Source organism: Hakea prostrata, chromosome 4 (genome assembly GCF_041222555.1).
Source record: "Hakea prostrata isolate BN-2017 chromosome 4, UWA_Hpros_2, whole genome shotgun sequence".
In the NCBI taxonomy this organism is placed as follows: domain Eukaryota; kingdom Viridiplantae; phylum Streptophyta; class Magnoliopsida; order Proteales; family Proteaceae; genus Hakea; species Hakea prostrata.
The window spans coordinates 10,123,058-10,147,151 of record NC_142603.1 but is presented as its reverse complement, the minus strand read 5'-3'; the positions used below and the strand labels follow the sequence as shown (position 1 = coordinate 10,147,151).

Sequence of the window (24,094 nt, the reverse complement as noted above, 5' to 3'; positions counted from 1 at the left end):
CTAGGTGCATGCACGTGATCCACACTTAGCTCTCTACCGGCACACACCCCATTTAGGAGCTATATATGTATAAATAAATCATATAATCATTAGCTCAATCCGAAGTGAGACTAAAAACATATGGTAAATGAAATTACCTAATATATATACCGAATTGCCAAAACCCTTTGATTGGAATCTATACATCCAGAAAAGTCATATAGAGTAATAATTAAACAAGAGTCCTAAAACAAAACAAGGGAGATAGAGTTTAAATGTTTTGAAACTTATCTACATAGTATAGTATAGTATAGTATAGTATATTATATTATTATTTTATTTTAAAATAGAAATCCAACATGGACGTAGGCCTTGGACCTGAAATCATCAAGTGAATTCAGAAACCAAAACTTTTATCCGTGCCAAAATGAAGTTGATAAATGTAAAACTTTAGACCGATAGGTGTTGGACCCGCTCAACGAAATTTGGATCATTGCCATTCGCATTTTCCTCTCTGTTCCCTCTTTCTCATCTCTTTCCTCTCTTTCCTCTCTTTCCTCTCTTATCCTTTATCTCTTTGCCTGGTTAAAATGCTTGAGAAACGTTTTGCTGGACGATCAAATGGAATCTTGGACTGTGCACCACAGTGCATACATCAGACACAAAAGTAAAGTAAGTTATTTTTCCAAAGTACTATGTTCACAATAAACTCTACACATGTTCATATCATCAGACTCGTAGATCAGACACCGTGTGAACTGGGAACACCTTCGACCAACGTGTGTCCTACTGCCCAGTGCAACAAACTCCTAGATGCAATAATTTTAGATCCCAACACGATGGATTGAGATAAGACAAACAATCTTCCATGATTGCATGATAAACTAATGAATATCTACTTAGGGTTAGGGGCCTTACGGCTACAATACCATACACTAATCATTGCTAAAAACATTGTCCATATTATCTTTCCTTTATCAATTCAAATGTTTCACTTCTTCATCCCCACGTTAGATCCTAAAACTGAACAGCAAGTTCATACTAGTGACTATGACCATCACAGGCAGGCTAAAGTCGATTGGATCACCAAGTATATTGCAAAGAATAGAAAAGTAGTGAAAAGTAGCTCACTACTTTTATGAATACCGGAGTATTTCAGGAAAGTAGATACAAGACTAATAACAAGTTTGATTATAAGGATGCACCATAACTAACAATAATGAAAGAAGAATGAGAGAGGGATTCGGGTGTCAAGTATATGAGAGACTTTATTTTGTAAATTAGTTAACGTTAAATCCTCAAAATGTAAAAATAAAATATAGTATTTATAAATATACCCTGCCATTTGATTGTCAACCGTTCGATTATATTACGACCGTCAGCAGCAACAGCTGCGCCTTTACTCGCCTCAATTTTGTTCCAATTAGGCTGCGTTTATTTGTTGGAATAAAGGTGGGGGTGGGAAAAAAGGGGTGGGAAAATGATAGTGCAGTGGTTGAGAACTCCCCGAAAATGTGGGTTCAAAATCAATGAATTATTACTTTTCCTTTAAATACTTTTCCTTTAAGTCCTAAAATGGTAGAGTGTTTGGTTGCTTGGGGTGGAGAAGTGGGAGACAAGGTTTCTTGAATCAAGGAACCTTGTCTGCTGATGTGGCAGTTCAACTTTCCCACCCCATGCTATTTTAAAACCCCACATATTTGGTGGGATTTTGTGGGAAAGTTGAGAAAAGTAAAAAGTGGGATCCACCCCATCACTTTTCCACAAAACCCTTTTCTTTCCTTTTCTTCTCCCTCACCCCCACTATATGTAGGATCTACATGTTTTTTTTTCCCATCCCACCTTTGCAAACAAACGCAGCCTCAAGGTTGAAGCGAGTTCCTGAAACGCCATACCTTCCGATTCAATGGTGCGCTCCAGTGCTAGACTTTCTTATTGGTTCTCTCGTCGGTCTCTGGGCTCGAAGCTCGATGATTCCTCAATCATCGTAGGTTGCCGTTTCTTTTCTTCGTTTATTTCCCTCTTTAATCCTTTATTGTCTTCATTGATTGATTTTTCCAAGTTTTTGCCGTGGACAGTTAAACAAGTCTTTGCACCAAAGAAACCCTCGGGAATTTGGCTCAGGTATCTGCAATTCGTCTCGGTTTTTTTGGGGAAGTCAGAAAATGGCATCTGTTTCTAGTTATGTTCGATTTGAGTTTAAATGTTTTAAATTGTTATTCGATCTGGTGAATGAAGTCTATTTCAGTGCCTGCAATTCATCGGTTCTGTTGATATCAGGTAATCAAAGAAATGGAGTGTGGTTTGGAGTTTCTCATTACGGTTTGGACTCGAAGAGATCGTTTCATGGGACGGGTAGTGAAAAATTCCGTGCTTTTTCGTTCTTCACGTTATATGACTGATCTTTGTTGTCTTTATGTTAGATCCATCTCGTAGCTGTTGAATGTTTATTTTATTTTTTGGTAGTATTTATTTTATTTTATCGGTTAACTTGATAGGGTCGACGTACATGGCTGCCAGAGACTATTATGATATAATTGGAGAAAGCAGCAATGTCGCGGCATTAGAACTGAAGAAACTTTATTATAGGGTAGGGTTTCCTTTGAAGTCTATTTGTCTTTCTCAACTGTGATTATACTTGACATTTTCAATTTGGCATGCTTTGCATCGCAAAGAAGCTTCATCCAGATATGAATAAAGATGAAGCCAGTGTAGAGAGTAACTTCCAAGAGCTTCAGAAGGCCAATGAGGTACGGTTCTCTCTCTTTCTCTTTGAATTTTGGTGTGTTTGGGTGAGGGGATGGTGTTTGGGGTTTGCGGGTAAGAATATTATAGCCCTCAATTACAGCCAAGAGTTGTGCTGAAATTTTTATGTTTCTTTTCATCAGGCCTTAAAAGATGAAGAAACTCAACTATGGTACGAGGACCAGGTGTGCAATTCATAATTGGATAAACAATTTTAATTATTTTGGTTGGATTTATCTTCTTGAGATTGAAGTAGTTAAACTTACTCTAGCTGGTTATAACGTTGATAAACTATTGTAATGGCAGCACAACCCCCAACTAAGGGTGTCAATATGGTTAAAAAACCGTTAAACCGTACCGTACCAAACCGTTTAAACCGTACCATACCGTACTGTTTTGAAATTCGGTACGGTATGTACCGTTACCGAATTTGGTCATTCGGTACGGTACGGTTATGGTAAACGGTGTCATACCGTTGGTAAATACCGTTTACCGTACCGCTAAACCGAATACCGAATCCCGTTTTTCATACCGTTTTTCATACCGTATACCGCATAACTATAACCCTAAATCCCTAATTCTAAACACTAACTTTCCTTTGTTCGTCACAATCGAAGGAAGAACAGAGAGCAGAGGCAGCGGCTGTTGAGATTGTCTTATAGCTTGTTGCGCATTTGTTTCTTTTTCTAGTTCGGTGGGCTGATTGTCACCTTGCTGGTGCCCTTGGATTGCTTAGAATACTTATTTACAAGGTAATTGTTGATGAAATATTCATGAATTTGATGTTAGTTTTTATGTATATCAACATGTTTGAGCCTACTTTCCCTTGTTTGGCATCGAGTTTGATGTCCTTTGGAACCTGCTTTTCATGTTTATGGTCATTTTTCAGCAGCTTATGCTTGATGGCTTCAAGCTTCTCCGCATCAACGAAGGAGATAACAGAGAGGTTACAGTTAACGAATGCCATTGTTAGTGTTTATGGGTTGCTGGTTATTTTCCTTCACAAAGAGAGTCTCCTTTGGCGCTTGGTTGTGGCACTTGATGTGGTAATTCAACTCTGTTCTTGGTTTGAGTTTGTGAATTTGAAAAATGGATAGATTTAATGAAATTGCTCTTTTATGGGATTTTGTAGATCATGGCAATGTTGCTCAGCTCAAGCATTTCAGCAGCTTTAGCAATTGCATATGTGGGTAACAAAGGGAATAGCCACGCTGGTTGGTTGCCTATCTGTGGTCAAGTTCCCAAGTCTTTGCGACAGAGTAACTTGAGCTCTTATCGCCGGCTTCATTGCAAGTCATTTACTTGCTCGTTGTTTCTTCAATCCATCCACTGTTCTTGATCCACTTCTTGTTAATAAGTGAGAGCTTAAGCACTTATATTATATATAGGTCTTTCTCTTCTTATCTGTTTCCAGTTGATGAAATTGTACTTCCAGTGGGTAATTTTATTTGGATTAGAAGAAGAACAGTGGGTCAGAGAAAGAGTACAGAAAGTACTCAGAAAGGGAGAGTGGGGAAGGATGTTATGAATTTCTGCACTGGTTGTGGTAGTGTGGTTGTATAAGTCACTGTACGTTGATGTATACTTATTATAATTCACATCGTGTTTTTTTGCATGTTCCAAAATTGGTATATTCCCATACAATACCGTAACAAAATCGCACCGTTTACCGAACCGTGCCGTTTTTCCATACCGATTTCATACCGGTTTCATACCGTACCGTTTTTTAAATTACCGTTTTCATACCGTACCGTTTAAATATGGAACGGTACGGTTATGGTTTGAGGTTTTCAAATTCAATACCGTACCATACCGTACCGAATTACCGTTACCGTACCGAATCGACACCCTTACCCCCAACCCTCCCTCTAGCACTCGATCCCAACCTCAACCCTAGTTACCATCTAGAAACCTTAAGTTCTAAATTTCCAATACCCTGATACCCCTAAACAACCTAGATTCTCCTAGCGGCAGGGTTCTGCAAGTTTGACTGCTTGATGTATCTAAGGTTGGACGCTCTTAAAATTGGGCCCCCAAAACCAGCCCCAAAGGTGCACAACTGCACATAAGGCTGGCCTAATACCCCAGGGGTATTCTGGTCATTTTTCAAACCACTCTTTTTGGGCCCAATATGGGTCTGGAAGGATTTCTCTTGAACCAAGGGTTCTGGGTCAATTCTTAGTTTGTTATTTGATACAGTTGATTGCAAATTAAAGTCCTATTAATTTGAGTATGTTGACTTAGTCAAAGTTGAGTCAAGTTTGGCGTTAGTTTAGGATTGGTTTACTTATGAGTCAAGTCATTTTGAAAGAGACTATTTTGTTTGTAATTTGGTTGTTTAGATCCTAAGTTATCTAATTAGCATGTGTTTAGCTAGATGACTTAAAAGTGTTTAAGTGAGTTTTGAGACCTATGGGCTGAGATCGCGTAGTAATTAGATTCTTTTTAATAAATGTTCTAGAGTTCAATTTAAGTTGTAATGGGACCCTAACAGTCAGGATATCCCAGTATGAGTCAAAATCCTTTGTTTGAAGCTATAAATAACCTTTCTATTTAAGTTATTTTCAGATTTGGCTGATTAATGAATTGATTTGAGTTTGTGAATTTGACGTTGAGAAAGTTGTGGGGTTGCTCTTGGAACCTTGCGGCTGGGATTGAGTGCTCTTGTTTCCAGTTTAGAGATTTCTTCATCATCTTCAAGTTCCCCTGCAGATTTTTCCGGCAAGCTCACTACCATTCAAGCAAGTCAAGACCTCCACCCAATCTCCTTCAATTGCAGCCATTCCCTAACCCAAACCCTAACCGTAGTAGCTCTTTTCCCCCCTTTTCTTCTTCCCACGTTTTCAGTCCTAACCCACTAGGATTCCCTCAAACCCAGCGGCAAAACCACCCATCATACTCTCATTAGGATCACCAAAGCCTATAGAACCTAGTCCTAATCTTAAAAACCTTAAGCAGCCCTAATTCTGGTTTTCAGAATTTCTGCGTGAGTTGCAGAATTTTTGAAGTTTCCAAAGAAACCCATAACCTTTCCAAACATAATTCCCTTTCTCTGAAACAGTTTATAACTTGCAGATTAGTAGTATTACTATTTCTGAATTACATAAACAGCAACCCTAGGCCCTTTCCCATCCTAATCAAAACCCTAAATTTGCCCCTAAATTAAAATTTAGCAAAATTCAGGCCTGTTTCACCAAACCCAGCAGCCTATAAACCCTGAAACCCATGGCCAAAGCCTCCAGAAATTCAAGTTTAGGTGCTGCTTCCATTCTAGAGGATCCTGCAAGATTAACCCCTGAACCTGGGTTTACATCACCATTGTTCACTATTTGGTCTTGGTTTCTAGGCCCTAACCTTGTTGAGGCTACATTGACTGGAAACACTGCTAAGATGATTGGTTTTATTTGCACATTTAGATGAATTACATCACCGTATAGATGAATTTTATCCCCCTTTCTATCTGATAGCAAATGATTTATTGTTGAACGCGTTAACATTTGAATATGATATTGAAAAGTCTACCATTAGGAAAGACTTTCGTTGCTCCTTTAAATGATGAGACAATTCTTTCTCCTTTTCAGATTAGAAAAATGAAAGCTGAAGGTGTACCCTTAGTGGTGGCTGAGGAAAGTGCTAAAGCCATGAAGCACATAATGGAAACTGCTGATGAGTCATCTTGGTCTAAAGTAGACATGAGGAAAGTAAGATCTCCTTATTCACATCATCGTTTTTTTTTTTTTTTGGATGAATAATAAATTAAATTACTGAAAACAAACAAGAGAGCATATACAAAGGGGAAAAGGGGGGGGGAGCCAGTAGAGGAGGAGACTGGAAAGGAGAAGATAGACTCCAAGAACTAACAATCAGCCTATTTCTTGGAGAATCAACAAGAAGGGGTGGGGAAGAGAGCAAAGCCTCGACGAAACATCAAAATAGATGGCATTCCAAATCATATCTCGGGATCGGGATTTGGCAGTCCATCTTCTCAAGTTAAGCTCCCACCAAAGATGGTGGATAATGGCGGCAAAGACAAGCTTACCCACTTTGTCACAGATAGTGGCACCGGCAAAGTTTCTCAGGATCCAATTCCAATCTCGAGCAAAGCCAAATTAACGTCGCGATTTGGGCCAAATGGAGGCTAGGGCTAGGGTCCAAACAAAGTGGGGGAGCGGGCAACAAAAAAAGAGATGGTCAAGGTCCTCTGAACTATTCCAACACATGGTACAATTGGGGATAGCGGGGATGTGGAGGCTAATGAGAAATGCTTGGGTAGGTAGGGCAAGGTTTAGGGCTCTCCAAAGAGTTAGGGAGTGGCCAAGGATGTGGCCTTTAAACCAGACAAGCTGGCACCATGGGACTAGGGGGAGGGGGTTCTAAGGAGGTTCCAAGTCGAGGCGGTGGAAAAAGGGGTAGAAAGGAAATGAAGCCATGTAATGCGGTTCTTAGTGTGGGATGAAAGGGGGGGGACGGAGGGAGTTCCAAACCTGTGTGAGACTAGGGTGAGGGGTGGTGGACCAAGATCTAAGGAAATAAAGGAGGAGAGGGGGTGGATTTTGGGATACGAGAATTGTACACGGTTCTGGGGCCAAGGAGAGTGAACAGGATACCCATCGGATGCCAAGGATCGAGCCAGAAGGAAGTGGAGACACCATTGGAAATCTGGACAGAAATGGCGGAAAGAGCACGGCCACGGAGAAGCAAGAGCTTTCACCAGAACCAAGAGGGGTTAGAAGGGAGTGGGACAATGCAAAGGGAGTCATTCTTGAGGAGATAGGAATAGACCCAGGAGACCTAAATGGAATCATGTTTGGAGGCAATCTTCTAGATGAGTTTCATGAGACAAGCCATATTCATAGAAAAAAATACGGCGGATTCCATGACCTCCTTCGGATTTGAGATGGCAAATGGTCTTCCAACTAGGGTGGGGGAAATGGGAAACTTCTTGGCCTTTCCAGAGGAAGGCACAAAAGATGGATTCCAAAGAGTGGATGGTGGATTTGGGAAGGGTGAATATACCGTATCAGTAGAGATAGGAGGATTGGAGGACAGAACGGATAAGCACCACTCTCCCAGCTTACTCTTCCAGAGTTGGAGCTTTTTCCGAATATGATCAAGCATGGGGGAGCAGTGGTGGCAAGTGAGCCTACTCGGGATAAGGGGGAGACCAAGATAGGTCACAGGGAAGGAGCCTGGGGTAAACCCCGTAAGTTGGAGGAGGGTTGCTTTAGTAGAGTCAGAGATGCCAGAGAGAAAGATGGTGAATTTCTCAAAGTTAACTCTAAGGCCCGAGAGGGTGAGCCTTAGAAAGAGAGGGTGGAAAGGATAGAAGAGATAGAGGAATGGCTAGCCTTAGAAAAAATCATGAGGTTATCCGCGAAAGCCAAGTGGGTGAGCTTCAGGGATATACACTTGGGAATGGGAGAAGTGAGCATTTGATCAGTTTTGGATTGGAGGAGGCGAGAGAGAACTTCTAGAGCTAAGGTGAAGAGATAGGGGGAGAGAGTACATCCTTGGCGGATACCAACTCAAGAAGCGAAGAATCCAGCAGGGGAGCTGTTGTTGATGACCGAGAAGTGGGGTGGAAATACATGTGTTAATCCAAGTGAATGAAGGAGGGGGAAGCCCATAGCCAAGAGGACTTCACTAATAAAATCCCATCGGGTTGAGTCAAAAGCTTTATGGAGATCAACCTTCAAGAGGGCAGTTGGGGAATGAGCAGATCTATAAAATCCTCGGATAATCTCAGCACAGAGGAGGATATTGTCAGAAATGCTACTATGACCAGCAATGAAAGTTGATTGATTGGGGCTCACCGGAGAAGGAATGACCAATTTAATTCGATTGGCCAGGACTTTGGAGATGAATTTATAGAGGAGGTTACAGAGGGAAATAGGGCAAAAATCCGAGAGGGTGGAAGCACCAGGCTTTTTGGGGATGAGGCAGAGGAAGGTATTATTGATGGAGGAAAGTTGGGAAGGATTAAGGAAGAAGCTACGGATTGCATGAATGAGGTCGATCTCAATGAAATCCCAAGTGGCCATGAAAAATCCCATACTCCGTCAGGACCGGGAGCCCTATTGGCTTTATGGGATTGGATGGCAGTGCGGATCTCCTCAGGGGAGGGGATAAAACAAAGGGAAGGGTCAATGAATTTGTTTAGGATGGAGGGATTAAGGGAGGGACCGGGGGGGGGAGAGGAGGGGGAAGGATATTTGAAAAGAAGGAGACAACTTCCGCCTTGATACTAGGGGGTCATAGATCCAGTCACCACTACTAGTAAGAAGGCAAGGAAGAAATTGAAGTTGTGGCGAGCTTTAAGAGATCGGTGGAAGTAAGCGGTGTTGGCATCTCCAAGCTCAAGCCACTTGCTTCGGGATTTTTGGTGGAGAAAACTTTCCTCTTGGGTAGCAAGCGAGGAGAAGAGCAAGGAGAAGGACTTTTCCTCCTCAGCCAAAGACTGGCTAAAATGGTCATTCTGAAGAAGGGATTGGACTCTAGAGAGATCAGCACGGCACGAGGAGACTCTAGAGGAGATTTTACCAAAAGTAGCGGAGTTCTAGGAACGGAGGGCCACTTTGGTATTACGAAGCTTATGAGCAAAAGCCACGAGGGGAAGAGAATAGCAGTGGACGGGCTGGAACCAGGCACTAGTGAATGTGGGAAGAAAGGAGGGGTTGGAAGTCCACATATCGAAGAACTTGAAGGCTTAGGACCAAAAAGAAGGGTGATCAAGGAGATTAAGATGGCAAGGAGAGTGATTTGAGAGAGGGGGGGGGGAGAGAAGAGGGCATGAGAGGAGGGGAAATGAGTGATCTAGCGGACATTGACAAGAAACCAATCAAGCTTAGAGGCAATACGGGCAGTTCCTGATCTTTGATTTTGCCAAGTGAACCGGTGGCCAAACCAACAGAGATCAGAAATACCTACATCGTCAATCCAGGAATTGAAAGCATCAATAGCGATAGGGTTCGCCTCCAATTCGAGAAACGAACTATGTTGAAGTCACCCCCAAAACCCCAGGGTTGATTTGCCAAAGAAGAGGAGATAGAGTGAAGATTAGTCTAAAGAGGGGTCTTATCGATCGGGCGGTTGAAGCCATAAACTATGGAGAGAGAGAAAGAGGGGGAGGAGGTAGAAGATAAATGAAAGTGTAGGAGTTAGGAGGAGGAGAAAAGAAGACTGGGTTGGAATTTTGAAGGATCCCAAGGGATCCAGATTCGGCCATTAGGAGAGTGAGAGGAATTAAAGAGGAAAGACCAAGAAGAGGCAATGGAGTTGGCAATCCGACGGGCATTGTCACAATGATGATGGGTTTCAAGCAATGCATAAAAAGAAGCCTTAGACTCACGGATGGAATGTTTTAATTCGGCTTGCTTAACTAGGGAATTGAGACACCTAACATTCCAAATGATGATGTCAGTCATTTATATAAACATGGGGTTGGGCAGTGTTAAAGCTACATGGGGATGGGGATTCATCTTGCCTACTAAACATGCACAATTGGTTATCCAAAAAAAGTTGAGGGGAAGTCTCACACAGGGATGAACCAATGGGGGGAGGGGGATTCAAAGATATTGGGATCAGTAGTTGATTCAGAGCCAGGGGAGGAAGGGTTAGGTGGGTAATTGGGTTCGGTGGTGAGGGGAGGAGCATCAATCGAGGGCTCAACGGTGTGGGCATCGTTGGATAAAAGGTGGTTTAAACAGTTGGGGTGAGGTGAGTGGGCTAAATGGGGGGTAGATGGGCTGGGATTAATGGGATCAGTAGAAGGGTTGGGTTTAGTGGGTTTTGTTATAAGGGATGGGCTAAGTGGGCTTGGTGGTTTAGAACCAAGGGTGAACTGAGTAAAGGGTTTAAAAGGATTGGGTTTAGTAAGTGAGCTTGAGGTGGAATAGTTCAGAGGACAATAGGATAGAGGGGTTATGGGCTTTGGGCCAAAAGAAGTAGGCCCAACAAGTGTAAGATGGTTTACTGTTGAAATAGGGTGAGGCGGTAGAGAGAGGGGTACAGAGGGGAGATGAAGGGGGTTTGGGGAGAAGTGGCCGGGTGTTAGCATGAGGGTGCAGGGAGATAGAGTTCGGTTGTGAGGAGGGTTGGCTTAGAGGGGAAGGATGTAAGAGGTTAGAGATCGCGCCAGGTTCAAGGCAAGCGAGAGATGGGAAACATACTTGGGAAGCAAAAGCGGCCGGATATGCCAGGAATCTCGATGACCCAATGGCAGTAGGCTTGAGGATACCAGCAACTAGCAAATCTTTGAACTTGGATGGAGCAGGCTCAACAAACATAGAGCGAGATGGCAGGCGATCAGGCACAGAAGGTGCAGTCGAAACAAAGGCAGGCAGCAAAGGAGGAGCAGTAGTACGAAGATTCTTTTTTTTCTTTCTTCTTCGATAAATTTTTCCGGCGGGAGAGGAAGCGGCGGCGGAGAGCAGCAGCGGTAGCGTCGACAATCAAGAGATCCAATCTATCGATCAATTTGCCAGGGATTTCCAAAATCAAAGGGGACGTCAGTTCTACTAATGGAGGCGGCGACAGGATAGCACTCCTCGAAGGCGATCAGTCAACAGCTTCAGGGACGATTGGGAGAGTCTTTGGAGAAGTTACAGAGACAACAGGAGCATGCGTCTTCACAGCGGGAACAAGCAGTGGGGTTCCAACAGGAGAGGTTGCATAGGCAACAGGAGCAATTGCAGCCGAGCACGAAGGGGCCTCATGGCCAAACATCAGGCAGAGATGGCATCTCGAAGGGACCCAATCGTACACAATTAATTGGTTGATGTGTTTGCCCGAGTCTTCAACGATGGAGATGCATGGCAGCAGGGGCTTAGAGGCAGGCACATCCACACAGATACGATCGTAAGAGAGAGGTTCCAACCTGGAGGTTTTCAGGTCCGATCGGAGCAAACGACCTAAAGCAGAGCCAATGCGGCTGAGGCACTCACGATTCCAAAACTCTAGGAGAAGCCCAGGAAGGTTGATCCACAGGGGAAGAGAGTTGAAGTCGACCCTGCGAAGAGGCATGGAGGGTTCCCAAGGCTTAATGAAATTTGGTGATTTCCCCACATACCAAGGAGAGCCTTCAGTAGCTTTAGATTGACAAGCAAGAGAAGAGAACTTGAACAGTAGAATCCCTTTATCGATGACAAAAGTTTCCTAGTTCCATTGTTTAGCAAGGGTGGTTTTGATGATACCAAACGGGGGGTAGGGTCCAAGGAATTGTCCGAGGACAACATGCTTCCAACGGAGAATTTCAGGGCCAGTAGCCAAAGAGGGGCACTGAACCAGTGGAATTGGAGCTTCAGAAGGAGGAGGAGGGATGAAAGAAAGGTTGCAATGAGAAGTAGGGGGTTGGAAGAGGGAGTTCCAGGCAGCTGGCAGAGGTTGGGGAGAAACAATGGGGTTGGGGGTTGGCGGTGGTGGGATATTAGGAGGGGGGTTGATAGTGGTGATGGGAGGTGGAGATGGAGAGGTAGGGAAGGAGGAGGTGGTTGAAGAAATGGAGTCCATTGGAGGAAAGAGGTTCATTGGAGAAATGGAGTCATCGTTTTCTTTATTTCTTGGGGTTTCTAATATTTATTTATTTACTTTTTTTTTTTTTTGCATCACCATTGAACATAACGACATATGACAGAAGGTTTGCCCTTAATTTCTACGTTTGCTCCTTCAGTTATTAATGATGCAAAAATCCAATTTCCCCAAATTTGAATCCTTAATACTTTCATGTCTGCTGTGCTGCTTGTAAATTGGTTGTAATACGAAGTTGAATATGCAATATTGTCTTTACTATAGCGTTCTTTAGTCATTAGCAGCTTGCACTTACCCCTTCCTCTTGTTGCCATAGAATGTTTTTCTCTTAAGAAAAGAAAGTTAACTCACCTTTTTTTTTTTCTGTGCGTGTGTGTTTGTGGCAAGTCATTAATGTTTTGTTTTCTTTCAATGCAAACACAAGAATACACAAACAGAAAGTACTATATGATCTGATGATTCAGTGTTCTAGGTTGATAAAATCCATATGGGAGATCCTCCACAAAAATCTGTACGTGAGTTTTCAAATCTATTTTCAACTCCTAGTTTGATTTTGAAAGCTATGTCAACCATAGAGGCTATAAATATAAATGTAATTACTAGCTGATCCCATGATTCGATCAATAAAAGTTATTGTTTGTGCATTGTTACCTTTTGAATTAGTTGTTCTAATTGCCTCCCTTCTCCGACGAATTTTCTTGACCTCCATGGAAAACTCCTTCAACTTGCTGTGGTTTCAAATTCAAGGACATCTTTAATTGTCAATTTTCTGTTCTTAAGTCAGCAGTAAGTTCAATCACCCCTAACCCCACATCTATTTCTTATGATCTTGTTAACACCATCCCTAAGTTTCTCCTTGTGTTTTCTTCAAAATTTCTGACACCAATTTTGTCCATGCCATTCCAACCATCTACTAAACCTCAATTTTACGTCAAATGATAACATGCAACCTCAGAGTACGCCATCCAATTTGCAGCCTCAATCATCCATTGAAGCCCTTTGGAAACTCCATCTCGGATTCTTCCTGGTAATCCTAAATTTTATCTAGAACAACACAGCCATCTACATTATCTACATATCTGACATCTGCATTATCCATATATCTGATCGATTATTCTTCATACCCTCCTAGCAAAACTGCTAGGTATGGAGATAAACAGAAACAAACAGGCTAAGGGAATGTTTTGTAGGACAGTGATTTAGGTCAGATCTTTCCGTTTACCCACAACCATATCAGAACTGTTCTCTAAAAAATTAGTCGGATTTAACGTCCTTGGTGGATATGAGCATATTGCCAAAAGCACAAGCACGGGTCGAGCTTTAAGTGTGGGAGCAGCAGCACTGACAACAGAAGCTGAAGCAGATCCAAACTGATTTGACCACCACCTAGAGAACACATCAACTGTGCTGGTCCATCAGCAGCGCTCCCTCTCTCAGCTACTAAGGGGTTGTTTGAAAACCATCCCATAGGTTTGAATCTATGCTCAAATCTGTTTTATGCACAGAAAGGGGTGAGATCTTGTTTGGTAATCTGGGTAATTTAAGTATGCTGGTTTAAAAAAAAAAAGGGATGAACCGGGTGTTTTGGGCACATTTTGAAGCTTCTTGGGCACGAGCACGATTCTGAGAAAAAGGCAAAGGCACACATTGGCTTGAATTGGCCAAGGCATTAGATAAGGACAGTCGGTTTTTTTTTTTTTTTTTACATTGTAAAGAAGAAAAGTCAGTCTTCGCTTTCTTTGTTCAATCGAACCTGCGAAGCTTCTCTCTGGGATCCCTTTCTCTCTTCAATCTCCCTCTGTGAAGTTGCAAAGATTGGCTTGTTTGGGAGCTCTAAGAGGAGATCTTGGTCTAAGAGGATGTGAGGGATGACTGGCTTTCATCAAAAGAAAAGCTTCAAAGAAAACTCTCTCGAAAACCCGCATTTCTTCTCTGTCTCACACGATGTGATTCAGTTTTGTTCAATCTCAAAGAGAAATGGCATCGTTGGTTCCAGATGCCTTTGCAATAACTCTTGTAGTTTTTGCATAAAAAACGAGGACGACATAGTCATTTTTGCCTCTTGAACAACTTCGTCGTTGCTAATTGATGATTTCGTTTCACCTTCCTTCGGAGCTTAAGCTTAGGTTTGCTACTAATTTAGATACTGCTTTCTTGGTTTCATTGTTCAATTGAGCTTTCAATATGTGAACCATTTAGGTGATCGATCTGGGTTTTCTTTCAATTTTTGTTCATTTCGGTTTTAAGTAGTTCTGTAATTGCTGATTCTCTTCTTTGGTTCCGTTGGTTGCTCTCTTTTAAGTGTAAGGGCCTTGTTGTATACCTTCCATAATCTCAAAACATTGTTCAAGATGTTTTGTTCTGGACTCAGATCGACCCTGTTGAGTGGAAATTTACACTAGGAATTCCATCTTCTTAGAAAATATTTGGCGTTCTGAAGCATAAAAACTCTCTAAGAAATGTAGTTAGTGCTTGGTTCCAACTGTTGTGAAAGGTGTTCTTGTTTAAGAGATATGTTTTGATATAGCTGTCTTTCTTGAGTTAGTGAAAGGTACTTTTGTTTTGTGGATTCAAATTTTGAGATAGAATTGCAATTGGTTCTTCTTTACTGACTGGTTTGTTGTAGTCTTACTTGTTTTTAAGGTGGGAAGAGAGTATTTAATGATGTTATTTGGAAGGTAATGAAGCTTGTGACAGATGGTGAGACCCCATTGCTGTATCCAAAACTAGACCCAAAGGTGCACCTAAGGCTGGCTGAATGCAGCAGGGGCATTCTTATCATTTCCCAACCCCCACTTTTCGTTCCCAATATGGTTTGGAAGGAGTCCCCTTGATTCAAGGTTTCTGGATCAACTCTTTTTTTGTTATTTAGTTTAGTTGATTACAAAGTTGAAGTCTTTTTAATTTTGAGTATGTTTGACTTAGTCAAGTTTGGAGTTAGTTGGGATTGGTCTACTTGTCAATCAAGTCATGGTGAAAGAGTCCAATTTGTTTGTAATATGGTTGCTTAGATCTTAAGTTTTCTAATTTGGTTACTAAAGCATTAAGTGAGATCTCAGATCTAAGGGCTGGGATCGGGTAGTAATTAGATTCATTTTGATAGGTGTTTCAGAGTCCAAGTTAAGTTGTAATGGGACCATAACAGTCAGGATATCTCTATATGAGTCAAGGTCCTTTGTTTCAAGCTATGAATGGCCTTTTTCTATTGTAAGTTATTTTCGGTGTTGGATTGAATTGATTGATTGAGTGAATTTCGATTTGGGAAGTCGTGGGTATCCCTTTGGACCCTGCAGTTGGATAGAAAGCTTGTCTTCTACAATTTGATAATTCTCTTCACCTTCCTTATCAGTCCAGCAGCATACCATCATCAACAAAGCCTATGGACAGCCGAGCATTCGATTTCAAAGCAATCAAGTACAGCAGCCTCCCCCACCCCTTTTCCCTTTCCTGCACAATCCTAGCAGCCCTCCCCCTTCCTTTTCTTCTTCCCCCGTTTTCGGTCCTAACCCCACCAGCATTCCCTCAACCCCAGCCCCAAAACTGCCGTCTATATCCTTATTAGGATCGCCTAGGCTCCTTAGGAACCCATCCCTACCATTAGTTTCTTCTAAACAGCCCATTAAACCTGAGGTCTTAGTTTCTTGGATTTCATCTTATTCACTGAAGTTGCAGAAATTTCCAGATTTGCAGAATTTTCTCAAACCGCCCTACTTCAACCCTACACCTCTAAGCTGTTTCTGGACTACAAAATAACAACTGCAGAACCAGCTGCCTGTTCCCCAGTACCCTAACCTAACTGAAACCCTAAACCCAGTCCTACTTGGTCTAGGATTTGATTTATCAAGTCTGAATCTAATTCTTATATAAATTCAGATGTGGAATTCAGTTCCAGCGTACTTGAGCAGAGTTGAAGCTGCATAGAACCTATAAAAACCGTAAGCAGTGCTGGTTCTTATTAAAGAGGGTCCTGGTTAACAAACCCTAAGCTTGGGTTTGCATGAATGGTATCAGAGCTATAAATTCCAGCACTTCTCGGAGTCTGTAACCGTTGTAGATGGAGCACCAAGTATGGAAGACTTGACAACAGATTACTACCGGTCCCATCATCTTATCTACAGAGGGATACGACAACCAAAGAAGCCTCTAGAGATACTTGGTAGGACATGCCTGTGAAAGACGGAGTAATGTAGTACTGTATACAGTAGTCAAATAGGACCTTTCATAGGGAATCAAAGTTCAGATTTGATAAACTTAAGATGAAACAGAATTTAGATGTGAAAGAGGGCTGAAACTAGAGTGGTATTATAAGGGTAATAGAGTAACAAAATATAGGCTGAATAGATCTTCAAAACATGGGCAAAACTATGATGAAGAAATTGGAAGGACAATATGAGGGAATTGAAAATAACAATGTAACACCCGGGCTTCACACCGCAGGGTGGATCGATTGGATCAAACACCAACCTACCTTGATCAAACATAAGGATTTTCCATAGAGGAGGAATGCTAACAAAGCAATTTGATTTCGATTGATGAGTTTTGTCTTCATCTCTTACATAAGTCTCTTTATATAGCATTCTAAAGAGACATAAACATTAATTGTAACATCCAACCGCTAACTAACACCACCTACTTATTAATATCTCAACTACTATCTAGCTCTTGACAAAGGAAAACTCCTTTGATAATGAGTTCTTTTTTTTCCAAAGCGCATCCCTTTTTATTGACTTTTCAAGAACTAGACTTGGGCTTAGGTTTAGACCATGAATGTGTGGGCTAACTTTAACCCGCTAAAACAACCCTAGCTCATGAAAGTCAAGGGCTGATTTGGGTGAGAGCTTCAGACCTTTGATGGGCCTAACCCAATAGGCTTCTTCTTTTTTAAATGTGTCTTCAAATTTGCATCAACTCTCCCCGGCTTGAAAACATTCGTCTCTGACAAATGGATGAATGATATGTAATACTCATACCAATCGAGATCGAGTTTCTCGATATTTTCAGCATGAATCCAAGTGCTATCATGTTGTGGACGATTCTTCTATTTGAACTCGCCCTTGCCTTGCTTTAAACATTCGGTAATAGGTGCCATGACTGCACTGAAGTTTCGAATGACTCTCCTGTAAGACAATGCAAGTCGATGGAAATTACGAACTTCAATGATTGTCCTTGGGTTAGGCGAGTTGATGATGCTTTTTATCTTCTTTGGATAAACTTCAACCCCCTGTGTCATAACCCTCATGAAGGCGCTGGGTGCATTCGTTAGACCAAAAAGCAGGACTTTCCATTTAAATAGTCCAGCCTTGGTTTTGAAGACAATCTTCCATTCTTCTCTAGGCCTAATACGGATCTGATGATAACCACTTCTGAGGCCCAATTTAGAAAAGATCTTAGCCCCGGACATCATTTCTAACATGGCATCAAGCCACGGTATAGGAAACCTATACTTGACTGTAATTTTATTGATTGCTCAATTGTCCACACACTTGCACCATGAGCCATCCTTCTTTGGAGTGAGTAATGTCAGTACAACATATGGACTTAAGCTCTCTTGAATGAATCCTTTATGTAGCGACTCATCCACTTGTTGTTTGAATTCATTCTGGCTCGCTAGGCTGGGGTGATAGGCCGGTAGGTTTGGTAACACCGAACCCGATACCAAATTAGTGGCATGCAGAATATCGCGCATAAGAGGTAGCTCATTAGGCAACTCATCAGGAACCACCTCAGGAAAATTAGAAAGTAACTATTTGATAAGTGGAGGGAATGTCACCTTAGGTTGAGGGGTTACTTCTCTCATAACAAGAGCCAATACCAGCCCTGTGTTATGGTTTGTGTGAATGAACTCCTGGTGTTCAAGCTTTACCTTTTGAGAGTCGCCAACATGCTTATTGAATGCAGGTTGTTCTCCAGTGAAATAACTGTGTATGTGCTCTTCGAGGGTTGGTAGCACAATTGGAATCCTTTGGGGCCCTCTCCCTGTATTCATCCGGGTAGGAAAGTTGGCTATAAAGTGAGTTGGTTGGGATTCTTCACCAAGTGGAGGGTGTGGACTGTGGAGCATGAGTAGAGGCAACAACTCTAGCCTCCACTGCTGAGAACCTCTCTTCCACTTGCTTGTGACTTGTAGTGATTTGGTTGCTCAATTGTTGCAACATCCCCATCATGGCTGCCATAAGGTCAGTATCCAATCCAGAAGTTTCACTCCCTGTCATGGCTTTGATACCAAATAATGTAGTATTGTATTTGATTGATCAAAACAATAGCCAAATAGGAACTTTCACAAGGAACGAAGTTCAGATTTGATAAACTTAAGATGAAACAGAATTTGGATGTGAAAGAGGGCTGAAACTAGAGTGGTATTATAAGGATAATAGAATAACAAAATACGGGCTGAATAGATCTTCAAAACAAGGGCAAAATTATGATGAATAAATTGAAAGGACAATATGAGGGAATTGAGAATAACAATATAACACCCAGGCTTCACACCGCAAGGTGGATCGATTGGATCAAACACCAACCTACCTTGATCAAATATAAGGATTTTCCATAGAGAAGGAATGCTAACAAAGCAATTTGATTTCGATTGATGAGTTGTGTCTTCACCTGTTATATAAGTCTGTTTATATAGCATTATAAAGAGACATATACATTAATGGTAATATCCAACCACTAGCTAACACCGCCTACCTATTAATAACTCAACTATTATCTAACTCTGACAAATGAAAACTCCTTTGATAATGAGTTCTTTTATTTTCAAAGCACAACCCTTTTTATTGACTTTTCAAGAACTAGACTTGGGCTTAGGTTTAGACCATGAATGTGTGGGCTAACTTTAACCCACTAAAACAGCCCTAGCCCATAAAAGTCATGGGCTGATTTTGGGTGATAGCTTTAGACCTTTGATGGGCCTGACCCAGTAGGCTTCTTTTTTAGATGTCTTCAAATCTGCATCATGGAGTCACAAGGTGCAGCAACTGTGGGAGCACTTGGGCAGAGATGTTAGAGATATTGAGTCAGTTATTGTTTCCCCAAGAACATCAAGTCAAGTGACCCCAACCATGCCCCTACTCCAGGAAGCTCATGAAAATTGATAGAAGAGATCACGAAGATTGGTACAGAAAAGCAAGACATCGGGATAACCACATCAGCTACAGCAGTCAGGTTACTAATCATTTGAGGGGGCCAAAATTAAGGCAACAGCTGAAGCAGATCCTCACACAACTCACTGAGATGAACAACATAATTACAAGCCTTGGAAAAACCAGTAAGTGCACTGAAAGAAGGGCATTTATTGACTTTAAAGAGGGTCCGCTAGTCCTTGAAAAAGAAATCTGACATAGACAAAGTCCAGACAGAGGAGGACCTAACTCATAATGTTAAGATCCTAGTAACCAAAGAAGAAGTTGAGACACCCACTTCACCAGAGGTAACAGACAGCAGGACTGTACCAGCCCACGCCCAAGTGTAATGGGACCTCCTTTGAGCCTTCCACTTCTTGGAGAAGATGTTGTCAGCATTCTCAGGGCGATAGCAATAAGTGAAATTAAGGAACTGATAGAGGACAACTCCTAAAGCTTCACCAGACACTTTCTCATGTCCTCCTGGTTTGTTGAAGGAGACACTCCCAAGACATGAAGACCGCATCACCTGAGTCATCATCCTACTACTTCCTCCTCACTAGAAGATGAGAGGTTGAGTCTACTTGAAAGCCCTCTAGAAAGTTGACCCAAAAGCACGCGACAATTGCATTCATCAAGTGATGAATATTTTAAAGAATGGGAGAGTTGATATATCCAGGGATGGACCCCCTTAAATTGGGCCCAAAACTAGACCCAAAGGTGCACCTAAGGCTGGCCGAATACACCAGGGGTATTCTGGTCACTATCCAAACCCCTCTTTTGGGGCGGTCTGAAAGGATTCCCCTTGATCCAAGGGTTTTGGATAAACTTTTAGTTTGTTATTTGGTCTAGTCCATTACAAGTTAAAAGTCCTTTTAATTTTGAGTATGTTGACTTTGTCAAAGTTGAGTCAAGTTTGGATTTAGTTGGGATTGGTTTATTTGTGAGTCAAGTCATGTTGAAAGAGTCCAGTTTGTTTGTAATTTGGTTGCTTAGATCTTAAATTATCTACTCAGTATGTCTTTAATTAGATGACTTGAAGTGTTAAAGTGAGATCTCAGATCCAAGGGCTGAGATCACATGGTAATTAGGTTCCTTTTGATAAGTGTTTCAGAGTCCAGGTTAAGTTGTAATGGGACCCTAACAGTCAGTAAATCCCAGTATGAGTCAGAGTCCTTTGTTTTAGGCTATGAATAGCCTTTCTATTGTAAGTTATTTTTAGTTTTGGATGAATGAATTCATTGATTGAGTGAATTTCGACTTGGGGAGTCGTGGGTATCCCTTTGGGACCTTGCGGCTGGATAGAAAGCTTATCTTCTACAATTTGATAATTCTCTTCACCTTCTTCATCAATCCAGTAGCATACCAGCATCAACAAAGCCGACAGATTTCAAATCACTAAAGTAAGTACAGCAGCCTCCCCCACCCCCTTTTCCCTTTCCTGTGCAGCCGTAGAAGTCCTCCCCCTTCCTTTTCTTCTTCCCACGTTTTCAGTTCTAACTCCATTAGGATTCCTTCAATCCTAGCCCCAAAACCATACCCTCGTTGTCGTTGGAACAACCTGTACATTTTGGTTTTCTTCAGGATAATAACCCAGCTGACTTTAAACCAGAACTTTGTGACCCTATAAATTGACTCATAAGTACGGCTTGTGTTTGTTTAGTGAGTTCATGGGCTGAACCAAGATAAAAAAATTGGACTTCAGTTTCGTAGAGTAAACCAATCTTAAACTTCACAGTTTGGTTGGTAACTTCATAGGGATCTATTACTTTTCAAACCTTGTGGACAGATGCTGCTTTCATTCCAGCCACTGGACAGAGAGAACTTGATCTAGATTGTTTAAGTGAAAATTCAGATTTTAATTGCATCAAACCAACCTAGATACAATTGTTCAGTGTTGTACTCGGTTGCGTTAATATTTTTGGGAGATTCCATCAGAAGATGCATTTGTTATAAACATGTCGATCAGCTACCTCGATCATTCAAGTGGTTAGAACATGAGATTGTCTCTTATGAGTTACTCAAAATAAGTATTCCGAGATAGGTAAGAGCTCAGTACGTGAGAGCTGTTGGATTGTGTACATGTGTCAGATATTGCCAATCACCAAACAGGTCTTGTGATTTATAAGCATATCCTTGCTGGCTTCAGGATCATGAATCATGAAAAGAGAGAGATTATAGGAATGGTAGATTCAGATTACATCAGAGACCCTATGCTTGCACTGTGATTTGTAAATATATCGTTATCTTGTTTTCTTTTCAATCTATTCTAGGGTTTATACTTTTATTGGGGAACAATTGTGTATGTACGTATGGTGTTGTCAACAATTGTTGGTTTAAGTTTAAATACGTGCGTTCAACTTTTTTTTGAGTTGGATTTATTAAGATAAAAACGTGCCCATTTCCTGCCATTCCAAACAAGGTTTTGTGCCTATTTTGCCCCAGGCACGTGCCCATTCTGCTATAACCAAACAAGATTTCAACTGCCAGAAATGAGAAATGGGCGCATGCACAAGAAGAAGTGATTCTCACCCATTTTGTCCATCTGGGCACAGAATAGATTCCAAACAACCCCTAACTTCCTGATTATCTGCTCATGCTGTTCATGTATCCATGCCCATGCCAGAAGTCGTCTTCTAATGTCCAAGTACATGCTTAGCTATTAGTGCAGGAAAGACAGTAGCAGCAGGTGCTGGAGGTACGGCATCTAAATGCAGTTTGAGGGCAAAGCAGTCTCAAATCCAGCAGCGGGAGCATCCAAACCAGAAGAGCTTCCACACTAGAAGCCACAATAAGGGCATTCACATCAGCAACATCCACTCCTGTAGCTGGGAGAGGAGTGTTCATCCATCTTCTCAAATCTTGTCTTCCTCTGTTTTCTTGCTCGTCGCCTGAAAGTGCTTTTCCTTTGATTTCCTGCCTGATCTCTGTTTTGCTCATACATTATATGGAATCTACTATAGACAAACCCCCAGACAATGATGCTGGCATTTAAGTACCAGGGATCTGACAGTAGGGTGTTGCAGTTTAGTGGTGGGGAGATGGTTGAAAAAGCATCGAGTAGAAGGAAGAAATAGTGACAGGTCCTTTTTTATTTTATTTTAGAAAAATACTTCATATCATTGAAGTCGGAATAATTGGTGGTAGGTCAAAATCATTTTTTTAAGGTTGATTTTTTGGAGCCTGAATGATTTGTTCTCCCAAAGCAAATACTCGAGATAATTCTATGAATGAAAGTTGAGCCATTGTCTTTTGATTATTCTGCATGTGCCAATCAATTTGAAGCATATTGTTTATTTAATTTTGTCACACTTTGGGAAGTGTGCATCATGATACTTGTATGATGTGATATGAGTAGCTTGAGTTAAATTAGTATCTTGCTCAATTTTGAAAAATGTTGGACCTTCATTGTTTGGTATTTTGAACATCAATTTATTTGTATTCTTAATGCAGGAGAAATTTGGCTTCGGATTGAGGAAGCACTGGTATTATTATAGCGATTTTTATAAAGGTATTTTTCTGGGCATTTGTGTTAGTGGTCCACTGGCTGCTATGATGTTGAAGGGATCTCAGTAATGTTGAAGTGAAGATCCCGTCCAAAGTCCAATGGTGTCCGTACATACATTATTCGCGCTAAATTATGGGTCCTTTTTCTTTTGTTTATTCGGGACAAAACTTGCACTAAATATGAAGTCCAATCGTGTCTTTTTTCTTTTGCTGCCTTAGTGGTGGAAGTGTCAAACAATCGTGTCCTTTTTCTTTTGCTGCCTTAGTGGTGGAAGCGTCAAACAATCGTGTCCTTTTTCTTTTGTTTATTCGGGACAAAACTTACACTAAATATGAAGTCCAATCTGATCCTTTTTCGTTTGCTGCCTTAGTGGTGGAAGTGTCAAACTCTTGGCTATTTTTGATTGCCCTAGAAAGTAAGGGTGTAAATGGATAACCAAAATTTGCTCGTGAATTTGCTTTATGAATTTCGATTATTAGTTGGATGTGGATATGGTATATTTCTTTCTTACCAATTATTATCTTTACGAATTAAATTATTCGATTAAGTTATTAAGTTACTTGTGGGATAAAAAAAAAAATTTAATGCTTTTTATTTTAGACATGAAACTATTTTTTAAAATTTTCTAGTAAATTAACAACCAAACTTGTTGAATTCTTAAATTTCAAATCTAGCCTCACAAACAAAATGGTAAAGATGTTATTCGAAAGTCCTCTTTTTTTTTTGGGTTTTTTGGGGGTGAACCGTAGAGAGTTAAAATTTTGTATTCAAATCCATTTAGAAGAATCTACTTAAGAAAATAATTATTCGATTATCATTTAAATTTGATTGAATTTGTTCGAAAACTAGTTAGGATATTATTTGAATTTGTCCGAATATTATAGGATGTCGATATGGTATTACCACTTTCCTATTCGTTTACACCCCTATTTGGAAGTATGACGACCTAAAACGCTAGTAATGCCTCTATCCCCCCCCCCCCCCCCAAAAAAAAAAAAAAAAAAAAAAACACACTTGTTTTGTTACAGTTTAGGGTTCTCTCCTAAAAATAGCCTTTCAACTCTCGCTTTTGACATCCGATAGTATAGTATAAGATACATCACATCATATTCAGAATTTCAGTCAATTCCTCCACAAAAAATTGTTGCCTATCCTACTAAACATATGCAAGTAACATGAAACGGGATTTGGAGCACAGGAATATACCTGAAAC

General features: G+C 41.1%; 1 protein-coding gene across 6 annotated transcripts; it reads left to right on the top strand.

Moving 5' to 3' along the window:
- The first annotated feature begins 1,832 nt into the window (after window positions 1–1,832).
- On the top strand, window positions 1,833–23,802 carry LOC149017749 (chaperone protein dnaJ GFA2, mitochondrial-like). 6 transcript variants are annotated; one of them, XM_089152078.1, is made up of 8 exons: window positions 1,833–1,966; window positions 2,058–2,103; window positions 2,260–2,334; window positions 2,478–2,569; window positions 2,655–2,729; window positions 2,868–2,909; window positions 6,306–6,425; window positions 22,827–23,802. In XM_089152078.1, the coding sequence occupies exons 1-8, from the start codon at window positions 1,886–1,888 to the stop codon at window positions 22,947–22,949; spliced, it is 654 nt and encodes a 217-aa protein (XP_089008204.1). In that variant the 5' UTR covers window positions 1,833–1,885; the 3' UTR covers window positions 22,950–23,802. The 6 variants fall into 6 exon arrangements, with proteins under 6 accessions (XP_089008204.1, XP_089008203.1, XP_089008202.1 ...); XM_089152077.1 differs by having other exon boundaries at window positions 2,058–2,334; window positions 2,658–2,729; XM_089152076.1 differs by having other exon boundaries at window positions 2,058–2,334.
- Window positions 23,803–24,094: the final 292 nt, after the last annotated feature.

Bases quoted from the DNA above. Each gene is read 5' to 3' on its own strand.
- LOC149017749 (XM_089152076.1), top strand. From the start codon at position 1,886: ATGGTGCGCTCCAGTGCTAGACTTTCTTATTGGTTCTCTCGTCGGTCT. The intron at 2,570-2,654 runs GTAGGGTTTCCT...TGCATCGCAAAG, and splicing joins TGAAGAAACTTTATTATAGG to AAGCTTCATCCAGATATGAA. The intron at 2,730-2,867 runs GTACGGTTCTCT...TCTTTTCATCAG, and splicing joins AGCTTCAGAAGGCCAATGAG to GCCTTAAAAGATGAAGAAAC.